A 27,286-nucleotide genomic window follows, 5' to 3' on the forward strand; every position below is an offset into this window, starting at 1 on the left:
CTGATGGTGCCAGCAGGACACAGAGCAAGGCACTATCCACTTTTCCCCCTAAGGATTTGCTCTAGGATGCCACAGGAATGCAAAGCTCACCACCAGCTCTCTTAAACAGTAGATCAACATGATTTATCAAAATCAGTTTATAATCACGACACTGATCTGTCAGTCAGCAGCCCCAGAGGAAAGTTTTTGCAGCCCTCCTAGACCCTTTAAGATCCTTGACATGAAATGCAAGGCTTCCTGAGCTGCCTCCTGACCCTTCCTGTGACCTCCCTCTCACAAGCCATTATTCTCCACACTGCACCTGTCATGGAAAGGGTCTTAGCTAAAAAACTCAGTCTGGCTGAGTATTTCAAACCAAAGTCACGCCAAGAAAAGATCTAAGGAGGTGTGTGTAAGAAGGAAAAAGACCCCTCCAGTTCTCAGGACAAACCACCTTCATGGTCACCCTGTTTTTGCTGGAGTAGATCTCAGGCTGGGTTGTAGTGCCTTCATTTGCAAATCTGCTTTCCATACCCATCACAGGCTCTAAAAAACTGTAGCTCTGACCTCAAGCTCTGCCCACTTACCCACTATTATCCTGCCTTTAATTCTCTTTAAAAAGAGTACCCAGAAATGGGCAGTATCCAGAGCCCATCAAAAAAACCTAATGGGGAGAGATCCCACCCTGCCTCAATAATTACCACGAGCACATGACTGACAAACACACTGATAGGGCTTCATCCAAAAAGCACCTTCATGAATAAGAGCTGCCTTAATTATATGAGTTCTCTAAGAGTTCAGTACATGCTGAAATCATTTCAGTAGGCATAAAAAGACGTATCATGAGATTAACACTTAAACAGATTGGAAACATCTGGCTTTGGAAAGTGGATTGGTTAGACAGCAGCTTTTGCAGGGCTTTGCAGGGTTATTTCCCCCTTTGGATTAATCTGCTCCACTACAGAATAAGTATTTTTCTGACCTGCCAGCAGAGACAATATTAATAGTTTCCAATTCTTTAGTCAGCAGAACAGTAAGGGGAATGCATGCTTGGGATTGGATAAAGGGGAGTCTTTATGATCCTCCAGCATCCCTTTAAATTCTCCTTCTGTCACTTGCAACAAAACAGGCACTTTTTGGTATGGAAAACACATGGCACACAAAGAAAAAGGAAAAATAAGCCTGCCACCTCTAAAGGCAGAACTGCACTCAGATTTATGGGGTTGTGGCTAACGAGCAGAATAACAGCTGATATCTTTTAATGGGTGATTGGGAAAAAGAAAATGTATTTCATATACCATTATGTACTATTACACAATGGTTAGTCATCTCAGAGAGATATTAGATGGACTTTTTTTCATTAAAATGCCATTAACAAATGAAATGGGTGGGAGGAGCCATTGGCTTGGTAGTGGGAAATGACCTGCTCACAGGTGAGTAATAATAATTGTGCATCAGCAGTGATCACTGCCAACGTGACAGATAGCTCAGATTTGACCAGCAATATTTGGCATCAAACCTCATTTCTATGCACCCAGCTTCCTGCCTTCTATCTTTATCACCCAGTGCATTTTCTTTTCTGAGAGCAGGCTGATTGCTACTAATCTTCCAGCCTGTAACCTAATGCTCTCTCTTTAAATGAAGTCCCCATATTGTTGATAAAGAGTCATTGTATTCGCTTATCTCCCTCCTCTCCAGAAGTGATAGCAGTAAATCTGACTTCTCAATTAACCTGTGCTGAATTAGAATCTTTATGATCAAATTGGTTGATGTCAGGTTTTTTTTTTGTTTTATTTTTTTTTTAATGTTGACTTCTTGAAACTCAGTGGGAATTAGGATTTGTGTATCTCACCAGAGCCTCTTTCTGTGTCAGATTGCTGTGGTGTACACAGATGAGAAGCCATTTTCCTGTCATTCTTACAAATTGCTTCTCTTCCTGAAATTTTCGAAGGAGGAATGAACGTGGCATTGTATTGCAGGGAAAGCAACAGAAATGAGATCATTTACACCATGGAAAAATAATGGATGTTTCACAGATGTAGCAAGCGAAGGAGAGTATGCAATAGATCTGTCTGGGAGACAGGAGCCAGACCCTCGACAAATTCATTACAATTATTATTTTAAATGTATTTTTCTGGATGCAGTGTTATACACTGGCATGTGAGAATGAAGACATTCAAAGCTCAATATATTTATGTCAGCTGTATATTTTCCAAGCAGTTCTTTTCAGATTAAAGTAATCTGTGGCTCACAGATGCCACATCCCATATGGGAAACTCATCAAAGGTTGGGGAAAAAATTGAGTGAGTCAAGAGAGGCAAGAATTTCCAAGCAAAGCAGGGGAAGAGGCTCGTGGGCTGCTGGGCTGGGAGCACATCCAGCCCTGACACAGCAGCATCAGCCTGGGCTTCTCTTTCTGTGCTCCACAGAGCAGGGATCTCTGCTGCAGGGACATCCTTCTGCTCCCATGGCAGCTTTGGAAAGCCTGGTGTTAGGCACTGTCTTCCCTGAATGTCTAAAAGCAGGGCTTAACCTGGCTTGCTCAAATTCCTTGGCATTTGACATAGATAAACCAAGGTTAATTACAGAAAGTTTAATTACAGACTGTATCTAAGATCATCAAAACGTCTCCTACTTTTAAAAGCACGTAAATCTCATTAAAATATGGATACCTAAGAAAAGAGATTTAATGGCTAAATGGAAGCCCTGTCATTACTGCTTCATTTCCTTGCTGCTGTTTGAGTTTTGACGGGAAGGGCACTGGCAGATGATCCCACTCTGATTAATAAAGTTCCGTTGAAGATCTCACCTATAATTATCCCCTGTAGAAACTCAAGGACCTGGCCAGGTTTAAATCAGAATGTCTCAGATATCTCCTTTATTCACCATGTAGATACTTTAAATATTTTTCTTGTTCAAACAGGGATGTGTAGCTGTAGTTCTTCTAGACTGTTTATCTGGCACAGGAAAACCTGCACTGACACACAGAGAGGTTGTACAAATCAGATTTTCCATCTCTCCACTACAGATTAAAGCACAAACCAAAACTAATGCCATAAAATAAAAACTGGTGCAATGCAAAAGTTGTGCCAGAGCACACACTTGCACTGATTCCCATGTGCAAGATGTGCTGTAAAATTCCAGCTCAGAAGTGCAGACTTTTCCTAAGAAAAAGATTTCAACAAATGCTTTTCTCTCTTTCCATCCAATATTTATGTTTTCCTTGTTAGATCCTGTTTAAATTCCTATTATTTCAGGACCATCTTGTATGTTTTTGCAGTATTTCAAAGCACCTCCCAGTTAAAAGACATTAAGGTAATCTATGGTACTATAAATAAGAGGCTTTTTTAAGGAAGTCCTTGAGTCATTTCGCTGGAATGACAGCAGGGCTCATTAAACAGCTGCATCTCCTGCCCGGATTGGGGACGTCTGCAGAGCCTGCAGTTTGTGACAGCCCCCAACGTGACCCCTGGGAGCAGAGCAGGGACAGAGCAGGGGGATGTAAATTGGATTGCAAAAGGAGCAGAGTGTCAAAGAGCAGCCCGGGCAGTGCCTGGGGGTCTCCTCCTTTCCTCTGCTCCATCCACCTGCAGTGCTCAGCAGGGTGGCATTGTCCTGGCCACGAGCACAACACAGAAATCCCGCAGCTGTTTTGTGCAGAGTCTCCCGGGCAGGGCTGGTGGGGCAGCGCCTTTCACAGGGGCACATTTAACTCTGTGTTTCAGCTGTGCTGCTTTGGGGGATTTATCTCACTTGGGTATCAGGAGCAGAGATATCAGACTTGCTTTGAAGGGCCTTTTCCTCCTCCTGCTGGGGATGCTCATGGCTGAGAGAACCCTGCTGAGCACTTGTTCAAGCTGCTGAAAGTTCAACTCTTTATGCTACAGAAGCAAAACATTCCAGGCACACTGGGGTTTGATTAGAACTTTGCAATTTGCTACTGGACAATCTGGAGTGTGAATTTGTCTGCAAGTCATTTCACAAGGTCCAAGGGGTTATATCCTCCATGAGTTGTTGAACACAGGTGAACTTTTATAAAATATTGTTCCCTCAGCCTTTCACTGTGTGTGTACAGAATACCAAGCTTCCAGGCTGCTGAATTAAAGCTGTAAATTTGAGCTGTCAAAGCCAAAAGATGTTGGACCAGGCAGCAGGTACCTTTATGACATTTCCTTATTACAAGCACTGAGATGCAATTGTTCATGGAGGGCATTAAATCAAATTGTGGATGGAAGCTGTGACAGAACCCCCCCAGGTTCCTGCCTTACTGCAGGCACTGCAAAGTGCTCACAATTAACCTGTGTGGCTGGAGAGCTGCAGAGGGGAGATGCTTTTCTTTTGGATGGATTCTGCCATCCCAAATGTAACTGTGCACTGTGACACAGAGCAGTTGCAATTACCTTAATGCACTGAAGCAGCTATTCCAGCTTTTGGGACAGCATCTGCTGCACTGCCCCGCTGGCAGCAGTGCTCCACTGAGCTGCATCCCCCTCCAATGGCATCAGGCTGGGAGGAGCAAAAACTCTGTCCAGAGACACAGCAGAAAGAATGGATTGATAAAACTAATGATGCCAGAAGGGTACTCCTGTGCTGAGCAGGTAATTTGGCTGTTGGTTGTGTCCTACACGACCTGCAGTGGATCAGCAGTGACTCTGGCAGGAGCTCACCTGTCTGCACTGAGTGAAAAGTTTGGGGTGGACACATCCCTGGGGGCAGCAGAGATAAAGCTGCGCTGTCAGACCATTCAGTCTTCCCATCAGAGCAGTTTATTTGGCTTTGTTGTTAATTGTTTCACTCATTGCTTCTTTGTAGTCCATCGAGTTTAATTGTGTCCGTGGATGCAGTAATTACACATTCCTGTTTTTATGAAGGGCTAATGGACCACCTAAGGCTTGCTGGAAATTAGTTAAGGTTTCCTCCTGCAACGCTGCTGTTTGTCCTGTGTTGTGCTGGCAGGTGCAAAATGTTCCTTGCAGAAGCATATGGAGAACCACTGAAGTACAGCAAATGCCCAAGGACAGGGTTAAAGGATCATGTTCTTTATGATATACAGGAGCACAGGGTTTATTTTATATTTCTTCTGTAGCCTGAAATGCCTTAAAATTGCTGCTGAGAAAGCAGATACCTCAGAGGAAAAATATTCTCATAACAGACATGGAGGCAAAATAATAATTTGAGGAGGTGCTTGAGCCAAATGGGAATGGTGACAGTGAGCAAGCAGCCTGAAAGGAGCAGGGAACATTGTCTGGTTTGCTCTGAAACTCAAACTTGTGGAGCAAAGTTTTTAGGCTGGCTGCATAAAAATTAAGGATTGTGTAGGGAAAGATAAACTGGTGTTGTCAGATATTAATCTGGTAGTCACACTGCAAGAGAATTGTGGTTCTTTGTAGATATCTGGGGCTAAAACCTGGCCTAATGAGCTCTGTGGCAACATTTCTGTTGACTCAGTGCATGCAGAATTTAATTCTAATTCTTTAACTGTTTTTATTTCCTGTAAATAAACCCGCCTAGAGCTGAGGAACATTTTTAAGTGAGGGTTTATTCCTCAGTGCTTAACTATAATATATTAATAAATCAGTAGCCAAACTAAATAACTACTGTTTTCTGATTATATTTCAGCCTTCTTATTTATTTCTGCCCTTTCTCTTTCTTGTGCTGTGCTGAAAACAAGTCCAAACCCCACATTTTCTGGCAATTGTGAGATGCCCATAAGAAGGGTAACAGATATTCAGCTCTCCACCAAGCAATCCCTGCTCAGGCAGTGGTGGAGGGAAAAGCACAGAATTAATTCTGCTTTGGTTCCTTTCCCTTTCTGCTGATCCCATGAAATTGAAAAAGCAAGGGGAAAAGTATCAAAAGATCCCATCACATTTTCTCTAGTTTAGAGTAGTAACTATCATGTTCTACAAAAGCCTGAGGTAAGCCTCAAAGCTGGATCTCTTACATGGCAATTTCCTTGAAGAGCTGTTGGATCACATTTTTCCTTCTTCCACACACGAGTATTTTATTGCATCTGTTTATCCCAGTAACCTGGAATTCATTTATCTGATGAAGATATTTCCAAGACTGAGACTCCAAACACACAAAGGAAAAATATGACACATCTGCTTTTAGTTTGTCCTTTCTGTGGCTAATTTAAAAATGAACACCAAGGGAAATACGTGTCAGGCACAGAGGATTCACCTCATTGCTAGCAAATTTCCAACTCAGAATAGAAAATAAAATCTGAAATAAAGATTTCAAATGCCACACTGCAAACTTCTAGATGGCAACAGCTGTGCCTAACCACAGAATTAACATGGCTCTGATGGAGGAAGGATTGCAATCAGTAGGCAGCTTCTTAGGTACTAAAAAACAGGCAGGGATTTAGATCAGCTGGTGAAAAATCCTTTAAATCTTCCAACTTGTTCCCAAGTCTCTTGCACAGTGATCAGACACAGCAGCTGAGGCCTCGTGTCCTCCCCTGGATGGGGAATCTAAGCAAGCAGCAATTCTGTTTGGGAGTCTCTAAAATGGATGTGGGGCCTCTTTCTGCCTTTGTCAGACAAAACCCTGATGGAACTGGGACAAGAACAAGTGCTGTTGTGTCCTGTGCTCTGCTGAGACATGGGGTTTGATTTCTCAGAGGGAAAATGAGTGAAATGAATGGAAACTTTTGGCCCTTGATGGCTGCTGTGTGCACTTAGGGTTCATCATCTGCCCTGCCTAGATGCACATCACTTCTGGCAGAACAAATGAGTATTTTCCTGATTAATCAGGAGCCCTCAGGGAGCTGCTCTTTCTGTACATACATTATCATCATTAAGGAGCCTGACTGCCCTGTTCTTGTTGCAGGATGTGGGAAATGCAAAGCAAATTGTGCAAACTGTGCTCTGTTTATTGGACACATTTCTCTGTATCCCTTTCAGTAATGGTGTAATTCAGTATCCTGAGATGATAAATGATTTATTTAAGTTCATTTTCCCGTGCTGCCCTATAAATGTTATTAACTCAAACATTTAAATGCAGCAAGATGGAAAGGCTGGGGGGGTTTTTTGGCAGTGCTGGAGGAAGCCCCTGTCACAGGGTGTTCCTCAGTGCTGTGTGTGGGGTTGGCACTCTCAGCCTGGGGCAAGGGGGTCCCAGCTCTGAGCAGGGCACAGTGAGCAGGGCTGGCTGCTGCAGTCACACAGCCCCAGCTGCAGGGCTGGCACTGCTCCCAGAGCATCCTCACACCCCCACGGACTGCACTGAGCAGCAGGACAGAGGACAGAGCCCTGTGCTCTGTTTGAAAGCTCACCTTTCACTCTGCAAACAAATTCCTGCTGAAATCACAGCTGACAGGCTCCAGAGGAATTGCTGTGCCCGAGTTTGGGAGGCAGGAATGGTGACTGTGTCCACCTGACAATCAGGGGCTCCTCCCACCCACACAAGTGGCTCACCATTGTTCTGCACTGAACACATAATTAAACAGCAAATTAACATTAATTGGTTCCCCTTCCACTGGCACAACACCTCGTTCTGGTGCTGCACAAGGATCCTGGAAGGCTTTCCATTAATGCTTCTCTCACATGAATGAGAATTTTTCAGATGTTGTCCTCTCCTCCACATTGATTTCTTTTGTAAAATTGAAAATGTATGATGTAGTGCTCTTGAAAAATTAGAAAAACAAATCATCCTGCAGCCTAATATAATAGGTAATGCTTCAAATGCTGGCTAAAGCCTATGTGAAAGCAGAGAGAAATATGCATTTTTTGATTACAAGACCCAGCTTAGAAATTGGCTTCCCTTCTCTGACCCCCTGGGCTGGAGGGCACTGCTTTCCTGGCACTCTCACAACTTAACAAGGTCATCTGCACTCCCAAAAGAAACTCAAAATGCATAACTGGAGTTTCAGCTGAGAAAAAAGAGAAGAAATAGATACTGATTTGCAGTTTCTTTCCATAAAAATATATTCAGGGAAATACTGGATCTTATTGCTGTAGTTGGTGCCTTGAGTAGCTCATTTATTAAGAAAATTCAATGTTTACTTAAGCATTTCAGCTCCCCTTAATAAAGAAAATCTAGAAAATAAATAAAGCCCAGTGTAAAAAATCCACAGCAGAGCTATTTTTGTATTAATAAAACAATGGCAATAATACACATGTCCTTGAGAGTAACTCATTCTTACAGAGATAAGGTGGTGATTAATGGGAAATTTGTTCTTGCCAGAGGTGGCTTTCAACAGTAAGTAAATAAATAGTATGATCCCATTCTTGCAGCCTACCTACCATAAATATTATTAATCTGGTGATAGGAAGCTGTAATACTGCTGGCCATTCAGAGGTTAAGATTCTGAAAACACCCTTGCCCCTAAGGTTATTTTGTTGATGATGTCATTTACTACAATGCCACAGGAATAAAAAAAAATCTGGCATGGCAACCAATTCAATTCAGTTTTAAAATAATTTCCAGAATAGAATGCTTATTTCTGACAGTGTCACTGCACCTGGTCAAAATCAGCTAAAGAGTTTAGCCTCAAGGAATGGAACAGCCTTTATGAAGCTGGGTTTTAAACCTCAGGGAGTGCTGGAGTAAATGAATATGGGTTATGTCCAGTGGCACATGTGCTGCAGCAGCTGGACTCCCCCTGAGCACTCAGTGGGAAGCAGGACTTTGCCAAAAGGCACCAACCTCCTGCAGTTCTCCTTAGCCTGAAGTGACTTGCACAAGAGACAGAGAATTTCCAATAAAACCTTCACCAGGGATAGGAAAAAAACACCCCTCCTTCACACAGTTGTCCCCATAGTTTATTTATGAATTGTGGATTTCATGGGCCAAATTTATTAACTAAGTTATTCTGTCAAGAAATATAAATGATGATCATTTTTTAGCTGCACCTTTTGAATAACTGTATCAAAGTGTAATAAAATTATTGAGGGGATTTATTAACCTGATGAAGTAACTCATTAAATCCTTCAAATGAATTAATGAAGGAGGAAGTGTGGGCCTTGTGGTATAATTGGAGATGGGAAATTGTGCAGCTGGGCCAACCTGATAAGAAGGATCAGCTATCCCAAACCAGTTTCATTTAACTGGTAGTTTGGGGCATTTCTACCACTGCTCTGGATTTCAACGTGATTTTTCTCATCTAGATAGCTCTGCATCAGAACACAACTTTTATTTTTTGTTTGTTTGTTTTTTTGTTTTACTACTTTCTTCTAGCAGCTTTGGACTAAATTAAGCTCTTGTGTGAGATGTAGCAGGGGTTCTCTAAGGCTGATCTGTCTGCTGTTAACTGAGGGTGGCTGGAGCAGCACAACCAGCCCAGGACAGTTTTGACCACAGGTTTTTACTCAAAGTTGCTGTGTAAGACTTGGCTAAAGAACACAGGGGTCAAACAAGGCTGAAGTCAAAACATCAGATGTGCTGTGCTGATTCATCTGCACAAACAGCCATCAGGGAAAAAAAGAGGATATTAGAAAGAGGGTGGGAGAGAATGGATCAGAGTGCACCTGAGGATCAGCACTGGGATCACCTGCTGCACTTCCAGGCATTTGCTACCCCATTTTCCATCTGCAGAGAGCAGCTGGTTCAAGCCAGAGCTGACTGCATTTATAATGTTTTTAAAAGCACTGAATGGGCACACCTGCACTGTTGCAGTGTGCAGCATTAAAGATCTTCCAAGCACTCAGGGAGCATCACTGCTGGGAGTGCTGCTCTGACCCCCTTCAGCAGGACAGGGGCTGCAGCTGTGTGGCACCTGGCTGGGAGAGAGGAGCTCTGCAGCAGACAATTATTTCCAGCATTAGTCGTGGTGTGGCTGATTTATGGTGGGCTGGAATCAGCAGCATGAAATGAGGGTTGTTACAGAACTGTTCTTTATGATCAGGTGGTGGCACGTGAGCTTCTGCTGACTGATGACATTCACAGGGCTAGGACATCTGAGAAACAGAAAACTCTGCTTTCAACCCCCTGTCAGGCAGTTTTTATGAGGAGATTTGAAAACATGCAATTTGTGTCTTCCTGGTAGTTCCTGTGCCCTGGGAAAACTGGAGCTGGTCTTTGTAGCTTAAATCAATTAGGAGAAGGATGCAGGATGTCTTTTTTGTTTAAGGCATGTATTTTTCATGGTTGCATTCCAGATAAAACACTGTTGTGTCAGGGATTCTAATCACCTTTCAGCCATATATGTAAAATACATGTCTGTGAGAGAGGTAATGAATGTGATATCCCTGAGGCTGGGAGGTTGCTGGGCTGTGAAGTGCAGCTGTAATGAAGTGAGACGTGGGCATTATTCTCAGACCTCCCACCACCACTGCCTCACTGCCAGAGTGTGAGACAAGGTAGAGAATGGGCAAAGTCAAAATAAATTCACTCTACAACACTTTACAATAAGGTCACCTCTGGTGGAAGGTTGGTATTTAATGGCCACCAGCTTCATTATAAATCTGTTTTCATCAGTGTCTGCTCTGCTTAAATTGTGAGTCTTGGGAGAGGTGAAAAGATTGATTTAAAGCAAACCTGTGGGCTGAGCAGGTGGGGAGGAGAAGGGAGCAAATGTGTCATGTGGAATCGTGACATTTCAGGTGATCTACACCTCACTGCCTGTCTTTTGGACCTCAGCCCCTGCTCTAAATAGCTATTTAAGAGCTTGGATTTGGCAGGCAGAGCAGGAGCCAAGGCTCTGCTGCAGGCTGGGCAGCATCTCCCCTTCCCAGGTGAGCTGGCTCCGAAGCAAAGACAATATAAAAGTGTCTGTGCCCTCACTCCCTCCAGCTGCACACAGACCCAGGCTGACACTGTTTCTTCTGCTAGGGAATGCATCAGATGGTAGGTGGAAGCTGCTCTTGTTCTCAGCCAAAAGATCACAAGAAAAAACATTAATTTAAATTCTCAGTCATCAGTTTCATTCCCTGCTCTCACTGAAGAACATAGCAGTTTTGGCAAGGATAGGTTAATTAAGAAGAGAAGCAAAGCGTTTGCCACCCTGATTTCTATTTGTAGAAATGGAGTTGCACAGTTAAGCAATGTGCATTGCTAAGAAAATGTGTACCATGTTATGTTTACCTAAAATAGAACAACTGAAATATGCACTTTTTATTAGCACTTCTTCACTGTTGAATAAAATGTGACACAAAGATAAGGGAACACAGGCACATTACAGGCATGCTGCATTCTGCACATGCTGCTCTCAGCTAAAGAATCCAACACTTAAATATGTCAATATTACATTATTAGTCTGCATCTGTGTTTGCTGCTCTGAGAGAGATGGAGTGAGCATGACTTAAATAATTTCCAAAAACTATATAAATAGAAAATCTATGTAATTACTGAAGCAGCACAAAAGAGGAAAATCATAATGGTTTCCAAATAGAACACATCTGACAGTTCCCATTTCTTAGCTCCCTGACTCTTGTAAAATTTCGTGTAACATGCTGCTATTTTGAGAAACATTAGCTCTTGTCTCTCTTTTACAGTCTGCTAAAGAGGCTGTATTTCTCCTAACCTTGCAGATGACAAAATGCACTCCTTCAGCACAGTCCACACAGTGCTAGATCATTTCAGGCTTTTCGAGTAAATGACACACAACTCTCTAACTGTGTGATTAGGCCCATAGATTACCAGATTACAGCAATAAATCTCCACCAGGGCTACCACTCACTTGGCAGAAATAGTCAAGTTTCATCATTTGTTCTCATGTAGAAAACATGCTGTGAAATGCAGCCCCAAAGGTCACCAGGATGGCATTTCCTTTTGTGGCCCTTAATAAACTTGCAGCTAATGCAGTAATTACCAAGCCCAATTACCTCTGTGATGGCTTCAGAGAATTTCTTTTCCAAAGTCTGGATAGTCAGATTCCACTCCCTTCAGATAATAAGATAGATTCAGCTATTCCTCCAGTTGTGAGACATTTCTGAAACAGGCTGTTTGTAGAATGAGGGAGTTGTGCCAACAGAACCTGAGTGGGGTATTTTAGTGGCACTGAATACATTTGTGTAAAAAAGGTGTGTGGACGCCCTTATTTCAGTGCTAGCTTTATTTAAAATAACATATTCCTACTCTGCCTCAGCTAAATCCAAACAAACTGAAATGGAAAACACTGCCCAGCTTTTGATATACACATATTTCCCCATAATTTTGCATGTATGTACAAATATAAAAATACAACCTACTATATGTGATGCAGCTCCTTAGCTTGTGAGCTGGAGTCACAGACTCAGCATTTCTTTCTTTAAGCACAGTTTGGAGACATTGTACAAATGAACCCATTCCCTTTGTTAGCTACAAAAGGGTTTGACAAGCTACACAACTCTGTCATAACTACATTTATATTACAGCTGCTAACTTGTGAGTTGCACCATTTAGAAAATCCAGAAAAGGAACTGCTATAATCTACCCCTTTGGCACCAGGCCAGCACTGATAGAAGCTCCTCAAATCACAACATGTTTGACTGAAATGATGCCAGTGAAATAATTCTTTACAAAGAAGAGCTAAAGTGTGATGTGTTAGAAGTGGCTGTGCCATTATTAGGAGTTCCAGCTCTTTATTCAGTTACAAAGGAAGGCAGCTACATCTTTATACCAAGCATATGGGAATTATCATCCCTTTTTCCTGCTCTTCCTTTTGGTTTCCTTGGAGGGAATAATTGCTGGGGCTGCTTCCAAGAGTTTGAACTCCAGGTACCTGACGTGCACCTGCCATGAGTTCAGCAGAGCAGAATGGCATTTAAGTGTCCCTGTCTGCCTCATCCTCCAAAGTTCAGCTGTTACAACAGTGGGGTTTTAGTCTGGATCCTTTTATCTCTGAGAGCTCACTTCCCTGGTTATTTTACAGTCACTTTCCTGTTTGTTTTATTTATATGTAACAGGCATTTAGAACAATGCCTGCTGATTTTAGATATATTTCAGCTCTCCTGAAATACTCTGGGTAATTCCTCCTTTCCTGAAGCAGTCAAAAGGAAATCACTAATTTTTGGATAAGCTCAGAATTCCATCTTGTTTCTATTTGTACATTGATGTGCAGCCATTACTGACAAAAATCTTGGACCTTACTTAGCACTGTCTTCAGGGGCTAGATATGGAAGAGAAATATAGGTACCTTCTTTTTGTATAAGGGGATTTATCCAAAATACCCTAAATATAGAAACCCTTCAGGCATGCTACAAAAATATTTGCTTGGGAAGAGTTCTGGGAAGGATTGAGTGCAGGGCAGTAGGACAAGAGGTGATTTTTTGAAGATTGTGTTACTGGCTGCCAGGTTTTCTGTATTTCTGGCTTGGGGTTAAGCTGTCTGTGGCTTTGGATCAGCACCTGCTTTCTCATTTATGATCATGTAAGTAAAATCACACAAAGAAAATCTGGAGAGCAGCTAATAAAATTATGAGGTGAATAAAATGGATGAACCTGAGAGGAAATGTGTTATTCCAAGTCAACTGATTGTGCATATGAAGAACTGCCAGGTTTAATAAGGGAGGTAATGGATTACATCTAAGAGGAAACTTCTTGATGAGATGAGTGAAAATTGCTTTGGTAGATTAAGCTCTGTCAATAAAAATCTTCCATGAAGACATAAGACTGTGACAATCTGTAACAGGGTTGGAAACCTTTGCTAGCCTATAATTCAACCCTAATTCCAATGATTGTCTGATATGTCCCACAAGCTTGCAATTAATCCATCATTGTCACCAGTATCAGGAATATAATACACTCCTAAAGTAAGCAAATTAAATTTCTAAGACAAAGTAATCTTCTTCTAGCAGGTAATTTCAGGAGGAGAATTCATGCACACAGCATATTTCACTATCACACATCACCTAAATATATAAACAAACACAATAAAACAGGTTTTTTTGTTCTCTGTGTTTGTGAGCCACCTTTGGATTTCCATCCATTTCAATATTAGTATGGAAGGACAAACATAAGCTTAGCCCAGTTTAAACATTCCTGCTTCACAATACAGAAAACTGTTCAATTATTGTGTTTTAGATGTTGGAAGCTCCATCAGTCTTGCCAAAAGAAGTGGAATGGAAATAACCTTTTTTTGCCATGGTATCTAAGAGTGCTGTACATTGGTGCCCTCTGCACACACTCCAGAGAACTGCATTGCTTTGCTTTTGGTTTAAAATCAACTTGAAAATGGTGTGAGAGATTTAAATAATTAAACAGTTGTACAGGAGCTTAATGAAATGAATAAACCATTGCAATGACAAAGAGCTATGTATTATTAATTTAAAAATAGCAGAAAATGCTATTTTCCCCAACTAAAAGTGTCATTGATTCAGCATTTTCACCAACAATTTACATTTTTTCCTACAAAAAGTCCTGTTTGCTCTAAAAAGATGTGTCCTCCTTTCAAGTAATACCTTATTCCTATTAAAGTCATGCTATTTAGAAACCAATCAATTCAGAAACCTGCTTTTTAAATAAAACCAAACCTTGGCTAGCAAACCCTTCAGAGGAGAAACTGCCATTTCCCATCTGGTTGTAGGACACCAGGGAAGCAAAGAGGATGAGGGTGAGACTGTAAGTGTGTGGGATTAGAAAGCAGAAATAAAATGTGACTTACTGTTGAACCAATGTGCTTGGCCTTGTGTCTGGGCTGGCTGGGAGTTACTGCAGAGGGCTCAGGTGGGGAGAACTCAGCAATGACACCTGTGGGGCACATAAAAAACAAAAATAAAAGCAGCACTTTTAAACCAGAATCATAGCTGATGGGAGATGAATTAAATGATGTTAAAAAAAAACTCAAGTGTGGATTTCACCAGCAAGGCTTCATGCTGCAGAACACACCCAAATATGTTGTGTGGCCTCATCACCTGGTGTGACAGCAGGATTACACCTCAGAAGGGTGAGATGCACTCGCTGCTGTGTTCTGACACCTTTGGAAGTGATGTTTGTTGTTGGAGAGGCTGAAATGGAGCCCCAGTGGTGCTCTGTGTGCTGTCCCAGCACCATTAAGCAGTCATTAGCAGCTCGGATTCTGCGGGTAATAACGGGGCTATTCAATATTTGGAGCCTTTGTAAGAAAGAGGGCAGCTAAATGAGAATAATGAGGCCATTCTATGACATGCCTGAGGATATAAAACCGTGGGTAACTTTTTAGCCCGTTTGATATGTGAACACACACGTTCAGCTGTGACAGATTATTTCTAGGCTTGGAAATAAAAAAAAAAAAAAAATGGAGCTGCTTCCATTAAATCACATCAGCACCAAGTGGTAATCAAAACACTGTAAAACACAGCCTTCAAAACAATTCTGTGTAACCCAATCAGAAAGAAAACATATATGGAACAGATATGTGAAACAGAGCAAGGGGTTGAGACAGTGTCAGAAAAACAGTGAAATTTAACAGTTAGGGAAGGATTTTATGACTGAAAGGATTGTTTCCAATTCTGCTCTTTTTTTTTTTTTTTTTTCCATCGAATGAGATGCTATTTTAGCTTTGAAACGACGAACAAACTGAAATTTTAATTTTAGACCTGCTTCTTGCTTAGAGCAGTGGCTGTTTCTTGTAAAACTGGCTCACTTTCCCAACATTTCCCAGCAGGTTTTGCACCCCGGGGCTATTTCAGGATTCCTGGTGCAGTGGAGCAGCCTGGGGTGCAGTGGGGCTGTGCTGAGCTGTGCCCCTGTTCTCACCCCAGCTGTGTCAGAGTGATCCTACAGCTGCACAGGTCTGTGCACTGACAGGGTTTTGTTGTGCTGTGTACAACAGTAGTAGGAAAAATCTCCTTTTAAAATTTTATTTCCCATGTTTCTGCCACCAGAGGAATTTTCCTGGGTGTGCAAATGTCGTGTGGCTCTCAGGTTGTGCTGCCCCTCAGCTCTTTGGGGAAAGCTCAGTGACCTTTTCTGAACAAGATGACAGAATTATGGAATAGTTTGGGTTGGAGTGAGCTGTGAAGGCTCCCCTGGAGCAAACAGGGATGTCTTTAACTAGATAAGATTGCTCAGAGCCCTGTCCAACCTGAGCTTGGATGCTTCCAGGGATGGGGCATCCACCACCCTCTGGGCAGCCTGTGCTGTGTTTTACCACACTCATTATGATTTTTTCCTTCTATCCACTCTGAATTTACCCTGCTTTAATTTAAAACTATCACCCCTTGTCCTTCTCTGGTGTAGCTTCACTTTTACTGTATTTTCATTTTATATTGTTTTTAGGGGTGTCACACATGTGCAGTTGGGAAGATCTGCATGACACAACTTTGGTTCCTGTCAGGCCCTGAGTGCAGGGACACAGGTGCTGAAATCTCAGATCCACGAGCTCCCCCTGCCCTGGGCACCCCCAGCAGGGGCAGCTGCTGGAGCAGCAGGAATTGTCAGCCTGGCTCAGGATGCTGCTTGTGCTGGGAAGGATTTTTCCCTTCCTGGCTCTTGCAGCAGCACCTTTCACCCACCTTGTGCTCACAAAGTGGAAAAGGCCACAGCAACCACTGCAAAATGATTCCTGAGGGTTAAAGGAAAGAAGGTGGATCTAGAGCAGGTGAAACATTTGGCTCTCAGAGAATTCCACCTCTTGGCAGGCAGCTTCTCTTTGTATCACATGTGAGATACCCAGAGGGAAACAGACTTTGCTGCTGCTCCACTTTCTCTCCTTTTAATTTCCATTTTCTTACTGTTTTCTACAAGGGATTAACTCAGCAGTTCCATTTGGACTAGAAGGAAAGGTTTAATTCAAATTATTCAGGGACTCGACAGGCTGTGTGTTAAACTTTTTGACTTCATCTAGCCCTCAAGCTTATTAAAGTGTTTTTAATTAAAAAAGATTAATGAGTGATTGCCCTTTGTTAGTGGATACTTTTAAGATTAAGCCTCTCCAATATTATAATTGGAGTAATATGCACATGCCCAACCTGAAAGGCAATCACAAACACAGAGAATAGCACACAGTGTTTGTTTTATACTCCTAATGTTTCATTAGATGTTTGCTGTTATGAATTATCTATCAGCTCAAACATACTGGTTGCTTCTTGAATCACTACCCTGAATTTGAACAAAACATTGTCCTGGAAAAAAGGGAAGAGAGGAAAAGGGACTGCTCCATGGTATCTTTTTAGTAGATAAAGTAAAGCCTTTTAAAACAGAGATTTTAAATGCAGTGGTAATTGATTAGCAGAAGGGATAGAAAAGAAAATGTGGATTCTCAGTGCTGTCTCAAACAAAAGGAGGTGCAAGCCCTCACACCAGCCTGGCTCAGCCAAGGTGGGCACAATCAGGTTCCAAGAGCTGCTCCTGGGGGATTTTAATGCATCTTTTTCTTACTCATGGGCAGTCTTATTTTCAAAGTTGGAAAATTGGTTCTGCTGTTGATTCCATTACCTGCATAAGTGGATATTTGAATTGACATGGATTCCTTAAAGAATAAAATCTGTGAAGTTCTATTAAAAGCCAATGGATAATGGAGGGTAATTGCAAGAGGCAAGCCTGGCTTTCCAATGTCAAGAGACATCAAATAAATAAATAAAAATAATATAAATTGTGTTGTTTTTCATCAATTGTTCAAATGCAGGATGTTTAGAATAATTTGAGTCAGTACTAATGAGTCTCACATTATCAGAACCTCATCAGCAGAATCTGAAAAACTATATTTGAACTCTTTCATTGAAAGTTTCTATTTGGCAGAACAAAGTATTTGCTTGTCTCAAGCAAAAAAAATGCTGTTGAGAAGAAAGTGAAGCTGGTTTGGAATCTGCCTACTTAGGAATTCTTCTCCTCTGGATTCCATTGTATCTGAACCATCTTACTTTTTACATGGCTACATAATTTCGATCACAGCGTTTCTGAAGTTATTTAATGGCAAGAGTTCTCATGAAAAAAATCCCAACTTGCTGCCTTGTCCCACCACTGCTGTCCACAAGAGGTAATTATGAAAAGGAGGATAATCTGCCAATCACAAGGGGGTTTTATAAGCTATGACTTTTCCTATTGATTTTAATATAATACATATGTTTGCCTTTCTAAAGTAAGGATTATTTTTTTCCCAAAGGAATTAATGTTTGATAATAACTGGTGTGATTTTTTTTCTTTTCTCCTCTCTAGTGTTCATAATGGCTTCTGGCCTTTTGGTTTACCCTTTTGGTTTCAACTCTGCTACTGTGAAGAGATTCTGTGAGAACTCAGACATCTACTATGCAGGAGAGTGCCAGATTGGATGGGGGTACATGCTGGCAATTGTTGGGGTCATGTTGTCTGTCTTTTTACCATTCTTTGCAAAATATGCACCAAAAGAGCACATATCTCCAACTCCAATACCTACTATTTTATAGTATTTTATTACTCTTTGAGAACAGAACATTCCTGTCTACAGTCATGGGCAGAAATTATTAAAGCACTTCCAGTTGGCTGTGTTGCAAAAGAGAGGAGAGGAGATGGGGAAGAGAAGGTCAGATTGACAAAGACCAAAAGTGCATTGAAAGTCTTCCGTAAGCGCGAGCAGCGAACGCTCTGGAATGGGAATAGGATTAATCAGCAGCTTTTCCACTGCTCTAAACACATCATGGCATAATGCCTTAGACAAAAAAAGAAAAAAATAAATCAGTTTATCCTCAGAACATCTGTCTACCTCCCAGTTTCTTTTGTGTCTCAAAATTGTGAGTCTGAAAAGCTTCAATTCACTTTTGATATATTGTGAAATGTCAGAACTTTTATGAACCCAGTAACTTTAAAATCAATAATGATATTTTGTTACAATTATTTTGATTAGTGAAAAAAAGCACCTACTAGTAGCCACAGCCTAAAATTAAGATTGATAGCTAAAAAGAATTGTATACAAGAAAAAAGTTTCTTTTCAATCTATATATGTTAGCAACACCTGCATATTGTAAGTTCTGGGCACAGTTTTTACTTCTGCTCTAATTGCCAATCTTCATGAAGTCTTGGGTAAAATTTAAATTTCTTTTTTTCTGAGATCTCCAACTGCTTCCAAAGGCTTCATGATGATTTAATACTATAACAACAGGGAAAAAAAATATTAAGAATTTGTTTTCAGTATTTCTTAAATGATAATTCTAGGTGGACTTTAACAAAATGTTTTGAACTATGAGAGCTGTAGATTTTGGGTTTTGTTGTTTAAGGCTGAAAAGAAAAAAAATCTTTGTTTACAAAAATGTCTGTGCCCAATGACCCTTACCTGTAGTGATAATCAGAATCAACTAATTCCAATATTTCCATTACAATTCAGATTGTAAAACAAAAAAGTGAAGTGAAATGCTATTGAACATGACCAGCAAAAACCTGATGCTGTGTCAGAATTACAAATGGCCATATTTCATTAGTCTGTATGGAAATTTTGTGAGGTGTGATTTACACAATAGCACTGAGTTCATTATTATCAAGCATTGAAATAAGTGCACTTGATTGCCTTAAGCAAAAGAAACATTGGGTTCTAATCTCACACCACTGTTGTGTTTTTTCATTTAAAATAAAAATTTAATTCTAATTCTATTCTCATCTTTTATTTTCTATTATTTATTAAAAAGAAAAATCACATAGATTATATTTAATTCAGAGTTGTACTTCTTAGTTTTGTATTTTGGCACAAACCAGGTGATCAAATTTATTATTCTTCACTTAGCTGAGTCCAAGTGATTCCTGAATTTTTATTTTTTTTAATGGAAGGTGTACATGAAGGGACAGACAGAGACATGTTGAGGATGTATAAGAAAATGCAAACAGAACAATCACTGTGTTATTTTAATATACATCAAAGACTTCAGTCTTGTTTACATTCCTCACCCTTCTAAACTTCAATGGAACATTGCATTGTTTTCCAAAATAATTGTCCTGTTGTTACATTTCCATGGAAGAATTAGCTAAAAGCAAATCCTGTATGTAAACTTAGCAAGTTCTTAGAAAAGGCAGATTCCAATGCAGAATTGAGTACTGAGAAAGAGAGCATGAGTGCTCTGCAGAGCAGACTGAGAGATTAAATATTCCAAATATTTAACAAAATGGGGTTGAAGGAATGCCCTAAAGTAAGAAGAATAAATTCCAATCACTTCTGTATATTAATGTGCTTTTCAGTGATGTCTTACACTTTTTTTAATGAATGGCTGAGACTGATAATTTTCATGTAAGAGTCAGAAAAGTGAGGAATAACAAACAACATGCAAAAAGAAAATAATCACCACAAAGTAGAGAGACAGAGATGCAGGCTTTTCTTTCCTAACCAACCTGTGCCTTTACACTAGAACCATTATACAAGACAGGATCAATATGGTCAAGAAAAAAAAAATCACCCAACAACTGAGAAATGTTGAGTAGTGTGTATAAACTGTATTGAGTAGGGTTTTTTCTGTTTTGTGTAATGTTTACGACTGTTCACTAAATGTTTCACTAGAAAAAGTGATTTGTTAGTGTCAAGTAGAAACTTCTTTTGCAAAGGTCTAAACACTTCCTGAAAAGTAAAATGAGTTTAGATTTTTATTAACAGCCATAACACACCTAGAAGACAAGGACCTATTCCTGTCACTACTTGTTAACATAAGTTTCATGTGTGCAGAATTGGAAGCCTCAATCACTTAACTGGAATCAATTTTAAATAACAGCAGAGTCTCACAATTCACAACACTGCTGTACCAAATCTTTTACTTCTTAAAGCTCAACTTTTGTTGTGCATCCTGCAATATTCTGCACCTTTTATGAGTCAAGCTTCCAGCTGGAGCTTCCTTTAACATTTTATAATATTTTTATAATATTTAAATGAATCAAACACGTGTACATGACCTCTACAACTGGATTGGCAAAACCCTCCTTGCTGTGAGCCTGCCTCACACTGAAGGTGTGATGGTAACTCACTCCAGTGATCCTTGCAGTAAAGCACATCCTTCAGATCTCACCTGTAGCTGGCACTGCCTGTGCTCACACTGACAGATCACTTTTTTAAATAAAGACTGTCTGCGCGTTCAACTGTGTACAAGCGTTCTCCTGTTACAATTTGCTGGACAGGTTCAAGTTTTATTCCAAATATATAATTTTTTAAGTGTAACTAAAAGCTGTATTTTCCATTAATGTGTTTCTGCGTTGACTAGCTGGCTCCTTTTTAGAATATTAACTGTTTTCTGTATTTGACTTGTTGGATACAATATTTCAATTATTTTAAATGTGAAATTTCCAATTGCCAACACTGTATAATAAAACAATAAAAAAAATCCCCATACTGTTTGCTATTTTCTTGACAACTCTTTTGTTTTGCAATTCCCAATAGATCTGCTCCAAAGCTTCTGAAGCAGGGGAAAAGGAAATAGGAACAGCAGGAATAATCTATGAAAGTTAATGTTTGAAGGCAAAGGTACATAAACATGTACATGGTCCTTCCCTCATGAAAGATGTTTCTATGGCAAAGGCAAGGAAGTTCTGTGTTCAAATAATTCTTTCTTTTCTACTTCCTCTGTGTCTTTTGGAATCTTCCTACAGCCTCAGGGTCTGTTGTTATTTTATACACGTATTATACTGACTATTTATTTTTTTTAAAAAACATGAATGAGGTAACACATAAATGGGAACCCAATGAACACCACACACCATTTGTTGGATAACACAGCTCAGTGATATTTTCAAATGTTTAACCCCATTTTCACTGGCAGTTTTGGTAAATGCTGTAGCATGTCCAGACAACAACTAGTTCTAACTGGGGTTTGGACGACCACTTTGACTTTTACATTTCATTTATAGTTTTTACATATGCTGTCATCTCAACATCTGCAATTTTAACAAACTCTTGGAAAGTGTCCTGTTCTTGAGCAGTTGCTGGTCTTACAGAGACGCACTTGAAAACGTTCCTTTTTGCATCGTAAGTTCCCATGCACCTGTGCACTCGACCTCTAATGAGTCGGGGAAGCTCACGGTCCTTCATCAAAGCACAATGAACACAGAAAACAATTAGATCACCTCCCATAAAAGCTTCCCACACTGCTGCTTTCTGAGGGCTACATCAAACAGAAGATTTACACTGTTATCAACTGCTTAAAAGCTAAACTCGAAGTCTTCCCTGCTTTTCTGAAGGATGCCTAAGTGAGGAAACCCAGGATATTCCCCTGGCTTCACTGAAACCTGGGCAGGGGGCTCAAATGCCTTGGCAAGGTGCCCAAAACCCCTGTGAGTTCGATTTAAGTCCCTAGGAGAAATTACCATCTTTATATGAAGAATTACACAGTCACAAAAAATAAGTAAAGTGTAAATTAGAGTGTTAAAAGGCAGAAAAGTGAATTAGGGGTCTGAACACAAGATAGAGGAATTACAGCGTGATATGTCTTTCTTCTTCTTTGTGTCATCCATCTTTTGGGTCAGGATGTCAATTCTGGATTGGTCTAGAGAAAAACTGGACAATGCAATGTAGGTGTCATATATTGGAGATTAATTATAAACAATGTATGTGTAATTTAGAGGGCAAGCAAAAAGCCTTCAACAAAATGCAGGATGAACCGCTGTAAGCCAGAGAAAAAATTCCTTAAATAAGTAAAAATAAACAACCTTGGAAACCTCAAAAAAACAGCTTCTAACTCTTCCTTCAGTGCCCAGACTGAAAAATAAGAACTCTCAAACCACCACTACTGTGCAGTGAGTGATCTCAGACCATAAAAGAGATCGCTGCTGTTCACACCTAAGCAGTGACTATTGCTCTAAATTGGGAACAATGTGGTGAAAACATTCAGCTTGCCTTTTGCACAGGAAATTTCTGTTTTCTTTTTGCATTCATAAAAAGGAATGGAGTTAGTGGTGACTGTGTTATGTGTGGACACAGAATACTCACAATTTCATAAAACACACAAGGCAGGGTCTCCTTTCCATCTCTCAGAAGAAAGTTCTTCGCCCCTTTTGCTCCAGGTGTGACTGCAGAATCCAGTGTGCCTGCCCCATTAAGCAAAAATTAATCATTCCAAGATTAATTATATTAAAAATTATTATAAAACTGTAGCATTTTACAGAAGATTCCTGTGAAACAGGAAAGCTTATTCTAAACACAAAGAAAGAGGATGGAAAGACCTGATGTTGGAGGATGACTGAATTGTTAATTTTGTACCTGTATCAGTTTGGTAGCTGAACAGAAGAGAAATTAGATGGTGTTCATGCCAGTATTTTGTGGGTTTAAGTATTTCAGCTATGGAAAAATTCTCTCTTGTTGTTGTCCTAGCATTATTATCAGATTATATGATTATAATCTGCTATGCTTACCCAAAACTTCAAATAACAGGGCAGTTTTGTAGGCATATTGGCTCCAGTGCTTCACACTTTGAATGACTGCAGACAGGATTCGCAAAGAATTCTTTTTTATTTTCGTTTTCACTTGAGATGATGACATTTCCTTGCAGATGAAGACAAAAGCTTAAGTTAGACATAAACACTTGCAGTTTTAAAGGGCACATAGGTATTTATTTATTATGTTAAATAGGCAATATTCACATTTAAATTGGAGCATTTGTTCAGAATATACAAACAGCTCCCTGCCAGTTTACTGAGCATTTTAATTTATTTCAGTATCAAAATCTCAATTCTAAATTTCCAGACACTCCAGGTTTTACTAAGGCAGCTTGGGCCGATGAAAACCTCATCTTCCATCAGTTTTCCTTCTTTACTGTTTTCTTCATTGTCTCTTTCCCATTAACCCTGCCCATAAGTTTTACCTGACTTTTCTCTTCTGGGACACAACCAAATTGTTTTTTCTTCATTTTATTTTGCTGAGTATTGTGGTTAAATTTATATGCCGGACTATGATCCTGCAGATTTCTTGCCACAGTGTTGGGTTTCACTGGCCACTGTCCTTTGGCAGTGTCTGTTTTGGTCAGCTGGGATGGGTTACGACTCTCAGGGCGTTTTTGCTGCTGGGCACTTTTCAAACTGCTTGAAAAATTCTCAAACTTTCGAGAAGTTCCATTATCAGATCTTGATTTTGCTGTGTTACCTAAAGGAGTATATTCATTTCTGTTCCTGCAATACAACAGTTCAGTATCACAGCACCTCTTCTGAACACTCAGATATGTGATTAAAATATATAAATCCATAGCAATCCATAAGTTGTTGTTTTAGCTTTAAATACCTCCAAACTCACTTGAGTTTACACCAAATTGATCCATACACAGGACAGTGATTACACCTGTGCATAAATCCATCTGACTTAAAACTCTGCTCAGTTATTGCCCTGCCCTGTGTAAGGGATCTGACCCAAATTCACATATTTCTATAACTCTAAAATAAAATAAACACGGTTTCCTCTGAGAGGGATATTAAAAGTGTTTCTTTGAATGCTACAGGCATATGGGAAAATGTGAGATGCATTTTCACATAAGAACAAAAAGGAAGGATAATAGACATTAAAGGCTTCACCAACCTGCAGGCAGACAAGTTTTTCCCAGCATTTGCTAAATTAAACTTTGATGCATTTGGTGGTTTCAGAAGGGAAGGAGCCATTGGATGCTCTGCTTGCCTTTCAAAAACAAGTTTATAGTATCAGAATTATTGTAAAACACATGGATTGTTCATGAAACAATTAACACCCAAATAAAAATCAAAAAAACAACAAATAACTTGCTTTTCACATACCCACTGTTTGCTGCTGTCTGTAGTTCATCCACTTCTGGGTTTGCAGTTCCCCAACCTGATTTTCAACAGACAAAGGATTGAATATGGACAAAAATGGAAAACAAATGGAAAAGACTGAAAGGTAATAAGTCTTTGTAGGCCTCCAACTCTGCTTAATGTCCCACAAACAGGCTCACACAGGAAGGAGGAAGAAAAAAGAAAAAAGGGGAATGTGATCCTTTGATATTTGTAATTATAAGACAACTTCTAACAAGTAGGTTGCTTCTCTAGACAATGGTTCAGTTACAAACATTAAACTTAGCAACAGAGACTTTGTTATAAGAAAACTTTTAAACTTTATTACAAGTAAAACACTATGAAAGCACTAAAAGTAGAATTCTGCACTGTTCCTTCCAAGCCCAATTTGAAGAACAGAAGTTTCTTTCTGAGCTACAAGAAAGAATCCTACAAATGTTTCTTCTTGTAACACAGGACTTGAATGTTGATTGAAATCAACTGAAAACAAAAGGTCAGTTTAAGAGACTCTATTTAAATGCCAGTGCTACTTCATTCTCCATCACACAAAGAGTCAAACTCCCTCTAGGCAAGAAGTATAAAAAGCTCAATTGTACAGAGGAGAAAGAAATTTCCTGGAGGACAATTTGTACATAATGAACTTTTCAGAAATAGATATAAAGGATGCATATAGTTCTTGATAAAGACAATGTCTGGTTTCATAGAATACAATCAGGATGTTAAGAGTTGTTTGGATTTAGAGGCAGCAAAAAAATAAAATATATGTCTTATTTACCGAATGATGAGGGAGAAAAGTCGTAACTCCGAGTTGCAGAACCAGTACCTGGTTCATTTTTAAGTGGATTTGAAGTGACAGGCTGTCTAGTTCTTTTTTTCTGATTGAACAGTGGTACAGGCAGACAACCTAAAATTAAAATTTAAGTAATGCTATATTAACAGCAGAAGGATATACAATCCATACTTAAAACATGTAAATAAAATTACTTAATTATTTTACATTATATATAAGAATTAACACATTTCATAAAACATTTCATAAACAGGTAACAGGCCATTCCCTCACTGAATTTATATTTCCAGCCTCTGTCCTGCACATCATCCCATGAATGAAACCTTTCCCTCAGTGACCAGTTCCCTGAATCCATCTAAAATTTCTGCAATAAACAGGTAACCCATGCAAATCCACTCAGGAAATGGGGATTTAGGGCTAAACACCGAATATCCTGTATAAACACCACCTATATAAATGTATTATATGTATTTTAAAAGCATTATGAGGTGTGAACAGAAAGGCACATAAGAAGGGCTGGTACCTGCTGTGCTGCGAGCCGAGGTCTCAGCCAAACTCCTTTTCATTTCTTTGCTGAATCTTAACAGGCAGCAATGGATTGATTACCCCAAATTTGCTGTATGGAAGTCAGATAAACAAAGCAAACTAATTAATTCTGCAAACACATCCAAATTTCACGCAATTTTATGGCAGTTTCCCTTAACACTGCAGCTTCAGTGACTGGCATAATTTCAAACACAAGCCCTAAAAAGAAGCAGCTACAGTGAATTTAGAGGATCCACAGGTGCACGCCTAAGATGGCACTGCTCTGCAGATTCCAGGCCCTGAGGGAGCGGGCTGAGGGTCAGGGCCATGTTGAGGGGCAGAGCTTACCGGGCTGAGAGTCAGTGCTGAGGGATGGGGCAAAGGATGGGGATAAAGGATGATACTAAGGGTGAGGCCTGAGGGATGGGACTGAGGGTCAGTGCTGAGGGATGGGGCTGAAGGATGGCGCTGAGGGTGAGGCCTGAGGGACAGGGATGAGGGTCAGCCCTGAGGGATGGGGCTAAGGGACAGCCTTGAGGGGAAGCCCTGAGGGATGGGGCTGAGGGACAAGGATGAGGGTCAGCCTTGAGGGACGGGGCTGAGGGACAAGGATGAGGGTCAGCCCTGAGGGATGGGGCTGAGGGTTGGCCCTGAGGGGAAGCCCTGAGGGACGGGGCTGAAGGATGGCGCTGAGTGTCAGCTCTGAGAGATGGGGCTGAGGGTCAGCCCTGAGGGATGCAGCTGAGGGATGGGGCTGAGGGACAAGGATAAGGGTCAGCCCTGAAGGATGGGGCTGAGGACGGGGCTGAAGGTCAGCCCTGACATGAAGCCCTGAGGGACGGGGCTGAGGGACAAGGATGAGGGTCAGCCTTGAGGGATGGAGCTGAAGGATGGGGCTAAAGGATGGCACTAAGGGTCAGCCCTGAGGGAGAAGGATGAGGGTCAGCCCTGAGGGATGGGGCTGAGGGTCGGCCCTAAGGGTCAGTGCTGAGGGATGGGGCTGAAGGATGGCACTGAGGGTCAGCTCTGAGGGATGGGGCTGAGGGATAAGGATGAGGGTCAGCCCTGAGGGACGGGGCTAAAGGGTGAGACCTGAGGGACAGGGCTGAAGGATGGCGCTGAGGGACAACCCTGAGGGTCAGCCCTCAGGCGAAGCCCTGGGGGACAGGGCTGAAGGATGGCGCTCAGAGTCAGCCCTGAGGGACGGGGCTGAAGGATGGCGCTGAGCGTCAGCTCTGAGAGATGGGGCTGAGGTTCAGCCCTGAGGGTCAGCCCTGAGGCAAAGCCTGCCAAAAACAACAGACACCGACCCGCGCGCTCGCCCCTCAGCCGGTGCGAAGAGGCCGGAGGGCGATGAGGTGCCCGTTCCCACCTGCTGAGGGCACGGCGGGAGCGGCCGGGCCCGGCTGGGAGGCACAAGAGCCCTTTAATCACCCCCTCGCTGGGATTGGGAGATACAAAAGCCCTTTAATCACCCCC

General features: G+C 41.0%; 2 protein-coding genes across 2 annotated transcripts in view; one reads left to right on the top strand and one right to left on the bottom strand.

Annotated features, from left to right (window-relative positions):
• TMEM211 (transmembrane protein 211) overlaps positions 1 to 18,402 on the top strand; it is a 56,174-nt gene extending 37,772 nt beyond the window's left edge. The window contains exon 3 of the mRNA XM_033078273.2: positions 17,980 to 18,402. Coding sequence (XP_032934164.1) covers positions 17,980 to 18,206 — 227 coding nt within the window. The 3' untranslated portion in view covers positions 18,207 to 18,402. The remainder of the gene's footprint in view (positions 1 to 17,979) is intronic.
• Positions 18,403 to 20,358: 1,956 nt separating this feature from the next.
• On the bottom strand, positions 20,359 to 25,848 carry SPATA22 (spermatogenesis associated 22). The gene is made up of 8 exons (XM_033078541.2): positions 25,806 to 25,848; positions 25,268 to 25,396; positions 24,478 to 24,532; positions 24,266 to 24,361; positions 23,562 to 23,865; positions 23,113 to 23,242; positions 22,691 to 22,788; positions 20,359 to 21,787 (listed from the first exon to the last, which is right to left on the bottom strand). Exons 1-8 carry the CDS (start codon positions 25,846 to 25,848, stop codon positions 21,596 to 21,598), a joined length of 1,047 nt encoding a protein of 348 aa, XP_032934432.1. The 3' UTR covers positions 20,359 to 21,595.
• Positions 25,849 to 27,286: the final 1,438 nt, after the last annotated feature.

This window comes from Catharus ustulatus, chromosome 22 (genome assembly GCF_009819885.2).
Source record: "Catharus ustulatus isolate bCatUst1 chromosome 22, bCatUst1.pri.v2, whole genome shotgun sequence".
NCBI classification, from domain to species: domain Eukaryota; kingdom Metazoa; phylum Chordata; class Aves; order Passeriformes; family Turdidae; genus Catharus; species Catharus ustulatus.

What these genes read in the sequence shown, in the direction of transcription:
- SPATA22 (XM_033078541.2), bottom strand. Translation starts at nt 25,848, where the DNA reads ATGAAAAGGAGTTTGGCTGAGACCTCGGCTCGCAGCACAGCAG. An exon ending in AAAAACTTGTCTGCCTGCAG is followed by an intron (nt 23,866 to 24,265) that starts GTTGGTGAAGCC and finishes GTTGTATTGCAG; the next exon opens with GAACAGAAATGAATATACTC. An exon ending in CTTGTGTGTTTTATGAAATT is followed by an intron (nt 21,788 to 22,690) that starts GTGAGTATTCTG and finishes GCTTTGATGAAG; the next exon opens with GACCGTGAGCTTCCCCGACT.